This window comes from Oreochromis aureus, linkage group 8 (assembly GCF_013358895.1).
Source record: "Oreochromis aureus strain Israel breed Guangdong linkage group 8, ZZ_aureus, whole genome shotgun sequence".
NCBI classification, from domain to species: Eukaryota; Metazoa; Chordata; class Actinopteri; order Cichliformes; family Cichlidae; genus Oreochromis; species Oreochromis aureus.
Window position 1 is genome coordinate 5,410,233 of NC_052949.1, and position 16,081 is coordinate 5,426,313.

At 41.4% G+C, this 16,081-nt stretch overlaps 1 protein-coding gene across 1 annotated transcript in view; it reads right to left on the reverse strand.

Moving 5' to 3' along the window:
• Window positions 1-15,255, reverse strand: part of LOC116335608 (rho GTPase-activating protein 44-like) — a 104,549-nt gene extending 89,294 nt beyond the window's left edge. Inside the window, exon 1 of the mRNA XM_039616637.1 lies at window positions 14,940-15,255. Within this exon, the coding sequence (XP_039472571.1) occupies window positions 14,940-14,992 (53 nt within the window). The 5' untranslated portion in view covers window positions 14,993-15,255. The remainder of the gene's footprint in view (window positions 1-14,939) is intronic.
• Between the last annotated feature and the right edge of the window lie 826 nt (window positions 15,256-16,081).

Consider the following 16,081-nt stretch of genomic DNA (forward strand, 5'->3'; position numbering starts at 1 on the left):
AAGCATCAGCATTATGGAGGGCCTCAGGGGTCCAGCCCACCCAATAAAGACACCTCAGCTACAAGTTACAGCAATTCATGCAATCTGGTAATGAAAAACACCCATATTACTGAATTCAGAGCAGCTAATGTTTCTCGCAACTGTTGTCAAAATAAACCGCTGCGATGGTGTGCTGTCACTGTGCCAGAGTCTGACCAAAACACAGAAGGGCCCTTTGGTAGCGTTCACTGACCCACCAACCATGACAATTATTGGGCAAAAAGAGATATTGGAATAATTTTAAATGCTAAACACTCCACAATGCACCAGAGTTAAGGTTTCCACACAAAGGATGAATGTGGATGTCTTCATGGCTGCCCATTAGTTATCACCACTGCAGTATTCTCTTTAACGGTAAGTATCACCACTCAAAGTCTCCACATCAGCACTGGTACAGGAGAAGAAGTAGTCAAACCCTGAAGCCAAGAAATCACAGAGTTTTTTCCAAAGTGAAAAAGTCTCATCTTTTCAAATATGTGAATCGCTGAGCTCCTGTTCGTGTCATTAAAAAACCCCCACCATGATCGTACACTCATGTCTTCAACTAGGGTGCGGCGCCAGCTGCAAAACATGCCAGTTAAAGAAATCGAGAGCTGCGCGACCGTCCAAAATGAAGCTGTGGCCTGCGCCAGCAGATGTGATGTCACTTTTGTTATCCAAAACGGTTTGCCAGGGTGAAAAACGACGAGCGTAATGGCAACATGTTAGATGTCGAATAAGCAGTCAACTAAGGCACTGCAGTTGGCGTCCCGTTAGGGGTATATGGCGCTTTTCTACTTGAGCACTCAAAACGCTTTATACATGTGTCATTCACCCTTTCACACACATTCATTTTTTCTAAGTCTAAATGTGTGCTCACACTCCGATGAGTAATTTTAGGGTTCAGTATCTTTGGCGGGCAGATTTGAGGAGCAGCCAGGGATCAAACCACCAACCTTTCAATTAGTAGATGACCCGCTCTACCTTCTGAGCCACAGTCACTCAAAACGACCCACTGTGGAGATGCCAACAGTAACCCTGCATGTTGAAAAATGACACATTTAAAGCATCACATCAAAGAATCTGCTTCCAAAGTCCAGTTAGAGATTCTTCTCAAGCCCACCACACAGGTGCCTCGTGAGGACCTTTCTGACACTGTATTTTAGCGCATTTCCTATCATCAACTTTCATTTTTACACGCAAGGTTATTGTTGTAAAGCAGTTTAAACAGAAATCAGGATCCTCATTCAATTTTAATGCCTCAACTTAAATTCAGTTTTATTTATATTGCACCAAATCACAACAACAGTCACCTCAAGACGCTTTATTTTGAAAGGTAAAGATCCTACAATAATACAGAGAACAGCCCAACAATCAGACCTCCTCCTATGAGCAAGCACTTGGCAACAGTGGGAAGGAAAAACTTCCTTTTAACAGGTAGAACCCTCCTCAGGGAGGTGCTGTGACCGGTTGAGGGATTAATAATGACTAATAATTAAATGCAAAGAGATGTATGAACATATCGAGGGTCAAAAGAAACCTAAACAGCAACACAGCAAAGAGCCAAGACACGTCATCATACCTCACCCTGTGTGTCCTTACGCCCTCGCTACACTCTACTGCTGAAGGACAGCTTGTGCATTTCTGTGAGGCTCCGACAGATGTGACATAACAGCAGTACCCGACATCCTGGGAATGAGAACGGGCCTGCTATGATAAAGAAAACCCCACAGCAGCAGTGTCATCTGCAGTCTTCTCCTATCTGTCACCTCTCAGATATCTAATAAATATCCAAATGAAAACAGCAACTGTTCTCAGTCAAACCTCCCTGAAGGTAAAAAAGATGTAAAACCTCCTCCCTGCTAAGCTATTTGAATAAATAAGCTGGCATCTAAGCAGCATGCTGATTGATTTCCAAACTTTGTAAATAAGAAAAACAATTTTCTAAATGCCAGCTTGTGTTCAGCAGCAGAAGGAGCAGAGCTGAGGAGGTTGGGCATCTGTTTGTCGGTTCCTCGGTGGCTCAGCAACAACCCAGAGCAGCGTCTCCATCAACACACTCCAGTGATTTCAATAACGCTCCACTGGCAATGACATCTCCCCAAGTAACTCCGTCAAATTCACCCAAGTACCTGGCGTCTCAGAGGACCATTGACAGACAGGACCAGAGAACGTGTCTGTGGTTCTTTTTTTTTTAAACTCATATTTGAACCTAAAATCTTCACTTTTTTCAGAATCGCAAGTAATTAAAACTGATACACGATCCAGTTCTGTGAGCTGGAGGAGAATATCTAATCAGCCGTCGTGTCAGACGAGGCTATTTTTGTCAACAGTCCCACCATATCATCTTCTCTCTCTCTATGCTAATTACCTTCAGGGCAGAACTGTCAAAGCAACATTTCAGAAGGTGCTGCGCTTTCACAAAGTAAAGTTTAGGCTAGAGGACTGAGGGGCTGCAAAGGATGTCAAACTAACAAGATGGTGAAGACAGAAAGAGACAGGGCAGGCATGGAAATGAGCACGAGAGGCAAGCAGAGGAAAAAATACAGTCAAGGTAGACCGGTAAGGAAAACCAGGAGGGCTGGGAATGCTTCTGTATCCTGACATTAACCACCTCTTTATTAATAAAGGTTTAGTTGTGTTGAAGTCAAAGCAAATTTTTCTAAAAGTTAAATAATAAAATAATCCTGAAATAGTAATGTTTCAGTTTGAAGCATATTTGCATTTCATGTGAAGAAATAAAGCACACTAACTTAGAAGACTGTCTATAAATGACAGATGTAGCTTCCAGGTTTGAATGTAAATGAAATTACTTTTCATTGGCCAGCAGGGGGCGACTCCTCTGATTGCAAAAACACATCCAGTTGTAGAGAAGTCAACGCCCCTCAGCTCCTCCGCTCTGTGACATCATCAGCAAACACTTTTCTAATAATTTGAAGGGCTCGATTGATAGTTTCAGGTCATTTTGAACATGCATGGGTTCCTTTTGTAAATTTAGTTCATACGCTGTTCGTACGTTTTTTAGCCAATGAGGATGCAGTCCTCGGTTTCACAGTCAGAACCACCCCCCTCGCTCGTAAGGTAGTGACAGCGAGGACTTTGGTACATAGACTGTATATAAAGGATGGACTGTCTCAAAATAGTTTCACCAAGAACAGAGCTGGAGTCATCATGTTAGCCCAGTTAAACAGAACAGATAAAAGAACCATGAGAAAACAGCTAGCCTGGCTCACCTGAGTTTAAAGAATACAGTCTCCAGCACTATCACAGTGAGTTACGACCTTACTAACCTAGATAGGCAGCAAAAGCGGTAGCTGATAGCTACCTAGCTCTACCCTCTTGTCTGAAAAAGGTCGTGTTTGGTTTCACAAAATTCAGATGGCCCAAATGCCAAACTCTTTAAATTAGCAGGCAATTTCAAGGTGGCTACATCCATCTTTTATATAAAGCTGGTATATGGTAGCATCACAGTAAGATAACAGAACCACCCAAACACGCTCCCTGAGCCCCTGAGTTTAAAAAAAATATATTAGATAACCAATTTTCCTTAACTTGGTTTTCATCCAAATGTAGAACAATTTTTAAGTGAATTTTCAGAAAACTGGAAAAAATAAATGTAGATTAATTTGGAAATATGGCTTTTCTGATTTTTCTTTAAGGTAATGTGAATGTTTCCTCGTCACTTCGTCATCAGTCCTTCACCAAATCTGCTTTCACCCCGATTTCTTTCAACAGTGCTCAACCTTTAAGGCTTGCTCTGTGTCAAAACAATACAGGTTTTTAGGTTAAAGGTGCTGACAAACCCAGCTGTAAGAGTCTCACCTCATTCCCAAAACAAAAGAAAATCTGTGCATTTCCCAAACTGCTCCTTTAACTGTGTCCTGTTCCCTCTGCAGTGTCACAGCTGCTACTGTGTCTCATAAACTCGTAAGCACTGTGAAGCTAGCAGAACGGGTCAGTTTCCAACTGTTTGCAGGAACCCCTCATTAACAGACTTTCATCATGATCAGTGAGGAAGACTTGGACAGGTACATGAGCCCACACACACACACACACACACACACACACACACACACACACACACACACACACACACACACACACACACACACACACAGGTTTTTACGTATATGCGCACACACACATGCTCTTACAAATGAGCCCACACATGAGTGTGCACTGATAGACAGAAATGCCTCTAATGATGCTCATGACAAACCTCTCCGAGTGCCAACACCTCAGAGGAGCCTGGAGAGATGCAGCACTTCACGCTGTAAACATAACGCCATCCATGTCAGCTCCTCTTTACGCTTTCAGCTCGTAGCTACCATCAGCGCTAACCTTAATTATTTAATTTTGCTATCAGGTCAGCATATTTCCACTGTACACACTGCGCAAAGCTGCCTGAAAACGTAATTCTGTACAAAATAAAGGGCGATCAATTATCAAATCCAGAGGATGATACAGCTCCGTGTTTGACAAATGGGCTCATTAACTTTCAACTGGATGGTCTGGCATGCGAGTGGGATGGGAGGGAGGCATTAGCATAATTTATGTTCAGCTCTATGGAGACATTTGTACAAACCCAACATACACATGCAAGATAGGAACGCTCTATTTGCACAAACAACAAAACACAAACTGTAAAACACATTTTAGAAAGTGGCCAATAAAACACGGAAGTGTGCACGGCTGGATTTAGCAGCTATGAGGAATCCTGCAGCCGCTTACAGACACGTGGAAGTCCAAATAGACAAATGATATTACTACTACATATTTATATCTTATACCTGCAACAACAACCTTGCAGGTATACATGAATGGATTTTTCCAATGCTGAAAATGTCATGTGCAAAAAAAACCACAAAAAAAAAAAAAACAAGATGCTGAGTGAGCCGAAAAATGCAGAAAAACGAATATTTTCAAAGAAAAATCGAGACATTGTCACATGATTATCTTCTGATCTTCATTTTCTAGAAGCTAATAATAGCTGCATTCATTCCCACCTCATTTACACACATTTATTTCATGAAACTATGAAACAGCCTCGTGTGTGTTAACACCACAGGGTGATAGCAGTATTTGCTGAAGCACACTTCATTACAGTCACAGCGTGCTGTCTTTAACAGACTCTGCTCATGTGTTGATCATAATTATTGATAGCTTGGTATAATAAGCAGCCTCGTTTGCAGTTGTATTGTTGTCTGCGTCACTGTTTAGCTTTCTCAAGGTGTGACAACAACAAAAGTGGCCAGTAGGTGTCCCTGTGGAGAAAACACCCAGGTCACATGACCATGGCTAACTGAAGTTTAGCAAGTGAAACACGCACGTTAAAACCAGATCAGTTAAAATACGTTTTGTTTATATAGTGCCAAAACACAACAACATTAAGGTTTGTTTTGCTTGTGCAATACTTGTCTGTGTAATAGCATTAACAAGATATGATGACTGCAAGAGTGGCCAGTAGGTGTCACTGTGGAGACGGCTGTCAGATTGTTTTAAAACCTCGATAAATTTCAAACGTTTCAGATTTTCACAAAGATGCTGAGGCACTAACAAGTGACTCAAACCACCTGATGTAACAGCATGAGGAGGGAACAGGGTGTCTTTCTATTTTATATTCTGTTCTATATTATTGTAACGTCCCCTCACTCAGTTTATAATGGTTTGATCCACTCGTATATCGATTGCTCTGATTTGGTTTGGTCAGTTTTTGAAGTATGGAAGCTTGTTTCTCCCACCTGGGAAGAATGTTTTTTTACCATCAACAGGTGAAAATTTCAGGTTAGAGATCTCAAAAAGTTGACCTGGCGATGATTTCAATTATGGTTCAGACTTTACGATGTTAAATAGAAATTTTGAGATAATAACCCAAAAACGTTGGGTTTTTTCGGAAGAAGATTTTTTTTTCTTTGGCTTTCTAAGTAGTATTTTTTGATTTGCAGGAGTCTTTGTTCCTTAGAAATAACCCGTTTTTGAATTGCTCTGTACCTTTAGTAACATTACACCTGAACCTGTGTTACAACCTCATAAATATTATGATTATGGCCTTGTCTGCAATCGTTAATATAAAAGATTTACTTTCACAGTGATGACAGTGCAGAGATCTAAAACAGACGGGAGTATCAGAGGACAGCACATAGATGAAGGGAGAAGAAAATGACTCGCTGCTTTGATGAATCTCAGCGTCAGGCTGTTCAGCTTCTTGCACCGACAGATCAAACCGTGTCACGAGCAGCAGCAGAGGTCTGCGAGCCCGTCAGCATCACCACGGGGCGGCACATCGCGCCATCCTCCCTCCCGCCGTCGAATAAAACCTAACAAGCGTGGCTGGGTACTTTCTCAGGTTTCATCAAAGGGAGAACAACAAAGCACAGACATCAACAGCGTGCATGCAGTCCACAGAGAACAACAAGAATCACTGGTCACACAGGTTCACCCATCAATCACAAACTCACTATTGTGTCCTGCAGCTCAGAATATGACAGGGAAAATAACAATGCATGAAATGAATAACCAAAATAATAAAGCTGTTAAGGGCATGCCGGTTTTTTATTTGGGTTTTATATTTTTGTGCTGTGAAAGAAGCATATAATTTACCTGGGCTGACATCACCTGGGTGATGGTTTGGGGACTAAAAAATAAATAAAATGGAGCAAATACAAACAGCAGTTTCTGAGGTTTGGTGACCTGAAGCCTGAACATTACACAGTGACCAAAAGATACAATTTCCCTGCCTGTCGATGAAGATTACGAATCCATTTTTCCACACGTCTTTAATAGATTTTTTGCGGTTTTAAGTCTTATCTCGCCGTGACATTCTTCAGCTTCCTCTGCAACGCCTCAACTGAATATATTTCTTTTTCTGAATACCAGAGGGATAAATGTTTTTAACAGAGTGATTTTTTTTCTGTCCGCAAACCCCACAAGGCAAATAACCAGTCGGATTCATTTATCACCGACACAAAAATGTGAATGACTAGATGAGTTAAAAATACTCTGCAGAAGAAGTGACGGCGCCAAAAGAGGATTAAGCCCGTCGCCTTCCTGCCATAACTTCGCTGTGCTCACAGAGAGTCACACATTTTCATTCAGGCACACAGTTTACGCAGCATTACGCAGGATTAATGGTGCAGACTGACTGTTTTAGAGATGATTTTAACTGTGTCTGAACCTCTCTTGACCTATATCCTTAACTGGAGCAATGCAGCAATGTCATCCTGGAGGGAGATGCTTCATTAGTTCGAGGATGCCCGTGTGCCTGTTTCCTGCGTTTTTTTGGAAGCTGCAAATGCCGCTCTAATGTCAAAGACGAGCAGAAAGGAAAAAGATAAACTACATATTCTATTCATAAGCTTAAATTGCACTACAAAGCAGATACATACTTAAATAAAATGCAAAGATATATGAATAATACATACGAAACATTAGCCAAGTTTGTGAGAGGCTCACTGTACAGGGAGTGCAGAATTATTAGGCAAATGAGTATTTTGTCCACATCATCCTCTTCATGCATGTTGTCTTACTCCAAGCTGTATAGGCTCGAAAGCCTACTACCAATTAAGCATATTAGGTGATGTGCATCTCTGTAATGAGAAGGGGTGTGGTCTAATGACATCAACACCCTATATCAGGTGTGCATAATTATTAGGCAACTTCCTTTCCTTTGGCAAAATGGGTCAAAAGAAGGACTTGACAGGCTCAGAAAAGTCAAAAATAGTGAGATATCTTGCAGAGGGATGCAGCAGTCTTAAAATTGCAAAGCTTCTGAAGCGTGATCATCGAACAATCAAGCGCTTTCATTCAAAATAGTCAACAGGGTCGCAAGAAGCGTGTGGAAAACCAAGGCGCAAAATAACTGCCCATGAACTGAGAAAAGTCAAGCGTGCAGCTGCCAAGATGCCACTTGCCACCAGTTTGGCCATATTTCAGAGCTGCAACATCACTGGAGTGCCCAAAAGCACAAGGTGTGCAATACTCAGAGACATGGCCAAGGTAAGAAAGGCTGAAAGACGACCACCACTGAACAAGACACACAAGCTGAAACGTCAAGACTGGGCCAAGAAATATCTCAAGACTGATTTTTCTAAGGTTTTATGGACTGATGAAATGAGAGTGAGTCTTGATGGGCCAGATGGATGGGCCTGTGGCTGGATTGGTAAAGGGCAGAGAGCTCCAGTCCCACTCAGACGCCAGCAAGGTGGAGGTGGAGTACTGGTTTGGGCTGGTATCATCAAAGATGAGCTTGTGGGGCCTTTTCGGGTTGAGGATGGAGTCAAGCTCAACTCCCAGTCCTACTGCCAGTTTCTGGAAGACACCTTCTTCAAGCAGTGGTACAGGAAGAAGTCTGCATCCTTCAAGAAAAACATGATTTTCATGCAGGACAATGCTCCATCACACGCGTCCAAGTACTCCACAGCGTGGCTGGCAAGAAAGGGTATAAAAGAAGAAAAACTAATGACATGGCCTCCTTGTTCACCTGATCTGAACCCCATTGAGAACCTGTGGTCCATCATCAAATGTGAGATTTACAAGGAGGGAAAACAGTACACCTCTCTGAACAGTGTCTGGGAGGCTGTGGTTGCTGCTGCATGCAATGTTGATGGTGAACAGATGAAAACACTGACAGAATCCATGGATGGCAGGCTTTTGAGTGTCCTTGCAAAGAAAGGTGGCTATATTGGTCGCTGATTTGTTTTTGTTTTGTTTTTGAATGTCAGAAATGTATATTTGTGAATGTGGAGATGTTATATTGGTTTCACTGGTAAAATAAATAATTGAAATGGGTATATATTTGTTTTTGTTAAGTTGCCTAATAATTATGCACAGTAATAGTCACCTGCACACACAGATATCCCCTAAAATAGCTAAAACTAAAACAAACTAAAAACTACTTCCAAAAACATTCAGCTTTGATATTAATGAGTTTTTGGGTTCATTGAGAACATGGTTGTTGTTCCATAATAAAATTGTTCCTCAAAAATACAACTTCCCTAATAATTCTGCACTCCCTGTATTGTGAAGTAAGTCTGCAGACACAAAATTGGCAAATAAACACGTTAGAAGTGAATTAATACTAATAAATAATACATGGTATGAGCTTAATCTTTCTCTTGGTTGCTTATGTTGCTCCTTACTGAACAGTAAAGGATGAAAAATTGCATTCAAATGCTTTACGGGGTAAAATATGCATTCATATCCAGACTGAGTACAAACACAAATGAGTGTGCTATGTGTAAACAAAGTCTGGGATCAGATTTCCAGTAAAATGTTAACAGAGAGACAACAAGGTACTTTCACTTCTGTTTACATGAGGCAGGAAAAACTGAGCTTAGGATTATAGACTGTGCATAAAAGATGGAAGCAGTGAAGTCATTGTGGAAGAGCCTTAAACCTGCATTTTGTCTGATGGCCAGCAGGGGGAGAAAACAGCTCTCTACTCCCTATTGCCTGAGTAAACCCAAAGCAGACACACTGGAGTTTAATCTGGGTTACTGATGGCTTTCTCGGGCAAAAGTTAAGGTCAAATTTGCCCCAAAGAAACCACAAACATGGGTCAGATTTGGGCCAACAGCCCTGCTCATGACACCAAGAAAAGCTTGTAGCCTCAAAATAGCAGTTTCACTTACTCAGTAGCAAACATCTTTTCTAATTGGAGGTAGCTTATCTGTCATTTGTTGTCTCTGCACTGCAGGAACTGGAGCCTGTTGTATTTCTCACAAATCTGTATTCAGGGTGTTTTGCAGCTCCTGCTATTGAGTATGTCATAATAGCCTCTTGGTTTGACGCGGGTGAACTTTGATTGTTCAAACACACTTGACGCAGCACAAGCAAAAAACCACCTTCAAAAAATATTAGTGTAAGATTAAGCAAGAGCTTTTTACGCTACGTTATTGAGCCTCTATGCAGCAGAGTAAATACACAACACAATGCTAAAATCTTTGCTAGCTATTCTCCTCAACTTGCTAAACATTCACAACGAAGAGAGAATTATAGCGCTGACTGCATCTCTCCACTAAGGCTGAAAAGTCCCTCCACACCATGAAGTCAGTCTGTGATATTTTCATGTCAAGAAAATGTCTCCCAATTTCTTCTTCATTTCAGTGTAATATTTGATTTTTAGCATTTATTGTGATAGAGCAGTGGAGAATAAACAGGAAAGCTAAACAAAAAACAAGCAGGAGCAACATAATAAATGACCTCAGTGAAGACTCTGACCCAGGTCGCTGCATTAACCTTATTTGATATTTGACTGTTGATCTACTCAGTAAACTAAACTGGCACCACAACACCAGACCAGAACTGACCAGCGTAATCCTCATCAACAGACAAAAAAACAAACAAACAAACTGATAAACCAAACCAATGAAATGAATTACCAACCTCTCGCTGGCTATGATAGCGCTTCAGAGTTCTTATCCTGCGTTCCATTTGAAGTCAGGGATCAGAATTTCCAAAGTTGAAGCTGCCCAAACAACCCCGACTTAACAATCCCAGGTGGTGGCAGATAAAACTGAGAAACTAAATAAGCCGTACGCAGCACACTGACCAGGCTCGATCCATGAACGTGCTGCAAAAATACAAGCACTGCTCTGTACTTCTGGTGATGCATCGTGGCTCTACCTTACTAAGGAACAAAATAAAAATCCAACTTTACTACTGGAGTGGACTTAACTTGGGAGTGACATCACTTCCAGCTCCGTTGGAACGCAGTATTATCAGCAATGCAAATGCAAACAGAAAACAAAGCTTTGAATTATGTATTACCTCTGCAGTTTGTACTCACCCCCAGGTAGTCCCCAGAACTTCTAAAATCAGCTTAACTGCTGTTGTATATTGATTGTTGAATACTGAATTGTTTCAAATGGGGTTAAACTGAATATTAAAGGATCTGGAAAGCAGTATTGGTCATACTTTCCCTTCCTAACTGTCTTTTTACTTTCTCTTAGGTAGTTTTGGAAGCTCATATGTGGTTATGAATGCTAACAAGATGTTATTTAGACCCTCGAGCAGCATGTGCTTGAAAAAAGCTGCAATTTCACAGCTGAAGAATGTAAAATATGACTTGTCAACATTAGTGCACGTTTAGGGGCTTTTAGAAACACTAATTGTGAAATGATAATTATGAAGCGGACAAATTGTCCGTGTAGTTTATGGTCACTGAGGTCAGCAGCAGCTGATGTCTGCAGCCGTCAACACAAACCGGGTGATGCAGGCTGCCAAGGTCAAGGAGAAGATCTCAGCAATTACCTGTGTGGCCAGCCGTCGGGCAGCGTGTTGAGTCTCTACCCTCTAAATATGACTAATTGCCCCTGCTGTTCTGCTTCTTATGATACAGGTTAGAACTCATTACCAGAATGTTCTGCATCACTGGGCTCTACAGAAGAAGAAGAAGGGGAAATAAACAAGCATCTAACCTACCACACAGGCCTTTTTGTGTCTGTATACTTACCAATAATTGTTTGGTTTTATTTGGTGAAGTGCATTAAAGCTTTTGTCCCTTCAGGCCCAAGTAGGGCATAATTCCCGTAATTTTTTTCGTAATGGGAAAATGTCCTCCGGGGATTTCCGATACCTCTACCAAGCTCACTTTGCTTGGCATTAGCTGCAGTAATACCTTTTTCATTGATTTGTATCAGCGCCTCTGCCTGCACTCTGTGTGTAGCCGAGTAAGATGCTGCATAAAAAAGTTTTAGCCTCTAAAAGTAAATTGAGGATGCTCATAACAATTTGCCTTAAACCAGCTGCAGCTTAGTGCAGTTTTTCAAGGCACGTAGCATTTGGTCCCAACACCTAGGGAAACTTTTTGCAAGTTTATAGGGATTTACGTTTTTCTTCATGAAATCATTTATGATCAGGTGGTTTTGGGTAGGTTTCAGATCTCTGGTGTCTTCTGTCACTTTAGGGAACCTCAGACTCACTGCATGATGCTAAGCTGAGGATTCTGGTTTTAGACAACTTTCAAGCTCTACTGGTTTTTGAGTGGATAAGAGGACCTGGGTTTAAGACTGATTTTGAACTTTGGCTTTAAATTTGTTTTTGAGGTTAATCTCGGACATCATTGGTGGCTGGTTTGGACCTGTTTTGGCTTTGGTTTTTGGTTAATTTTGGACTTGGTTTTAGACGGTCTTTTCAAGAAACCCCGTAATATTCAGATCTGTTTTCTGTGGGGGAAAACTCATCTGATGGGGGACTGTATATTTTGGTACTCTGTACTGCTATAGAAGAAATTTAGGATGATGAGACAAATGTATTACTGTATAATCTGAAGTACCAATCTACTGTAAAAGTTTTGCATGCCACAAAACCTTGTCTGCGTGCCAGCACTGTCGGTTGGTGCTGTCAGCCAAGCAAAACAAACAGGTTTTACAGTACTTACATCACCTCAGCAGTGTACACCATAATGCTTTATAATAAACCTGGTGGAGCTGCAGTTAACGACAGGCTACAAATCACCCTGCGTCCTTATTAGACAGGTCCTGTTTGCATATACGACAGTGTTTCTGTTGTAAGGTTATGTAATAATTTTAATGGGTTAAACAACACGTCAGAACACAAGACAAACTGCCAAGGGTGCAGTATTGACATATGACATTTATTTTCAGTTCAGCTATGGGTGTGGTGGGAAAACAAGGAAAGACAAAGTCTTCACAACACCTATTTAGAGAAATGCTTTAGCTACACCTTTCTTAACCGGAATTTAAATATGATTCCTTCCTCTCTAGGCTTGGCCTGAAGGCTTAAAGAGGCTACAACACCCGTTTCCTCCTACGTGGATCAAACAGCGCTTTACACTTGATTGAGGAAGCATATTGAGCGTGTTTTCAAACAATGAAAGCTAAAATGAGCTATAGACTTTCAGCATGCCTCAATCTTGACTGAGAGATTAACAAATGCCAGAGTTATCTGCAGCATCAGGCCTGGCAGGAAGAAAACAGATGCACTGATAACAAATAAATCACATAAATCTAAACACATTAATCCTAAGTATTTTCACATTTGCATACTATCTGATGCAAATTTGTGCAGTCAGGATTTACTAAGGATTAATGACTTCTGCATTCTTCCACTGTGTTTGAATGGTGAGGCACTTCCAGGATTTAAAAAAAAAGCTCTTCCTGAAGCTTGACACCAAACACTGAAAAGTAATTTAGACAATAGGGACCTACCCTGGGATTTCACCATGAATTGGATATATAGGTGAAAAAGGTGGAGTTACATGTTATAAGCTTTTGCACAAAAAGGCCACCCTGCCCCACCTCAACAAGGACAAAAAATAGAAATGGAGCAAACACTTGAACTCAGAAAGACTCAAATGTTGTTTGAGATATTAATCAAAGATGAAACAGCAAGAAAATTTCCCAATTTCTAATGATTTCTCACGTTCTTAACTGAAATATGCAATTTAAAAGCAATAATTAGCCAAAGAAATCCAATACAGTTAGTGAAAATACACTATTTTACACATCTGTTACAGACACTTGTAAAGGAACATACACAAAAGGTTCTACAATCATGTATTAACTTAGTTACCGAGTTGTATTAGTATTGGAGTTCCTCAGGGCTCAATATTTGGTCCTCTTTTTTTTTTTTTTTTTTTTTTAGCATCCATATGTTTCATTAGACCAAATATGTAAAACAGTTAAATCAACTATGATTAGGGTGACAGTGACTACAATCCCACAGGTTCTGTTTCCAATCTTTATGGTAAGCTAAATGACCTGTTTTTGTTTTATCAACTATTGTTTTGAAACCATTATATTATTATATTCAGGAACTTTTCAAGATGCCAAATCTTTCTTAACTCATGCAAACACAGTTAGATGATGAACTCTATTTCAGGATACTGCAAGACAAAACAACACAATGCAAGACTGAAGAAATGGTAAGGTGAATTCTTGCCTTGGCTGACCAATAAAGACCAATCCAGGCACCAGAGATAAACTACAAGAAACAAACATGTGAGGAAACTGTGGTGTGACCACAAGAGACTGTCCTGTGCATTCAGAAATGCCTAAAAAATTAGAACAGATCAAATCATCTGTTGGTCCAGCCATCGCACCACTGGGGCAAAAGGGCTGTGTGGGTAGGTAGAGCAACTTGGTGAGATTTTGTGAGGCAGCACTGGTTGCCATTGTGACAATATTGTGTAGTCTGAATGACTCACTGGGAATTCCCATCTCGAATTCTTCCTACTCAGCCCATCTATCCTAGAACTTCTAGCTTTCATGATATTTTGAAGCTCAATAGACACAGCTGCAGTTTTAAAAAAATAACTGTAAAATGTTGGGATAAAATACTCAAACGACTAACATCACTGCAAACCCCACCCCAAAACTTCCTGCACTTTTATATAATAGATTACTACGCAGGCAGGGACTTGTACCCGGTTAAAGCAAGGTCTTAAGATAGGTCTTTGAATGCCTCGTCAAACATTAAAAAAAACCATATTTCAACAGTTAACATCCCACAGATCACCCGCTATGCCACACTAATATGATTAAAAGACGCCTTGAGCATCTTCATAGAGGCTGTATGTTGACTCCCCTCCAGCAGCAGGATGCCTTGAAGCTGCCCTCTGCTTTGTTTTCATTGGTCAGTGGGCAGTAGCCCAGCTTCTTGGGTACCATGTCAGTTCCCTGCTCGTCTGCGTGCGGGTACGCTCCTCCCTGCTGAACTCAATCAATCACACCGCGTTCAAACTGCAACTGTGACCTACACTGACACTGACAGTTAATGCTTTGTGCAAATCAAACCAGCTGAGCAGCAAAAGCCCGACGCGTGAATGACTGAATACTGTACACACATACACACACACACACAACCGACGAATTCCTGCTTTGGCCGCTTGACCCAGAGCCAATTAAAGCGGGACGCATGCAGCTCGGTGTGGCCAATCTAACGCGCCGCTTCACGCTTACCTGCCCACTGTTTGGTTGGCGAGCTGTCTCATTCGGTTGAACTGCTTCTTCATCTTGTGTTTTTCTGCGTTACCACCGAGCGGTAGAGCCACTCCACATATCTCATTGATGGGATAAAGTCAGATGTCCGCGCTGGTCTACAGCAGGCGAGGAGGCTTTAAACATCCACGGCGTGCATCGCGGTGGGAAACACACGGGAGACAGTCGGCGCGTTAATTCCTCCTCATTTTGCTGATGAGGACTGCGCGTCTCTGTATCCGCTCCGCTCCGCCGCTCCGGAGATGCTGGACCAATTTCTCTCTCCCTCTCTCTCTCAGCCCTGAGAGCTCGACGTTTTCAACCAGTGCATCCTGGGAAATGTAGTTTACCTACATTCCTCCTACTGGAGAGCGTCATAGTCGTGCTAAACCATCACATTTATAATCCTGATTTAGGAAATGTCCGTGCACTGTGAAAAGGGGGACAGCAGGGACTTAATTTTTGCCTATAACTAAAATCCATCACATGAAATGAAAATGTTCTACCTAAAACTTCTCCTCAACAGCCTTGATTGAAACAATGTTTTCCCTTAATGTCATATATACACTCACCTGATACACGTGCTCCTTTTTACAAATATCCAATCAGCCTTACATGGTGGCAAAGTTAGTGCCTATAGTCATTGTTGAGAAGACTTGCTGAAGTTCAAACTGAGCTGTTGGTGCCAGGTCTGAGTATTCCAGAACTGGTGTATACTGGGATTTTCCCACACAACCATTTCTAGGGTTTACAGAGAAAGGTTCAAAAGAAGGAAAATATCAGGTGAGCTAATAGGAAGACAACATGACAATCATAACCACTCATTACAATCGGAGGATGCAGAAGAGCATCTCTGAACGCACAACATGTTAAACCTTGAAGCAGATGGGCTACAACCGCAGAAGAGCACACCAGGTGCCACTCCTGCCAGGTAAAACCCAGAACGTTTCAATTTCTTTTAAACTGTGAGCACTTTTTCATTTTTTCAGCAGTGGTGATTTGAGGTAAACGTGTATAAGTAATCCTCATGAGGCAAAACTTCAGGCTTCAGTCTTTAAATGCTCAGTTTTTTTTCTAGCTCACGCTTTGTATGAGAGCAGCTATCACTAACATAACGATCTCAG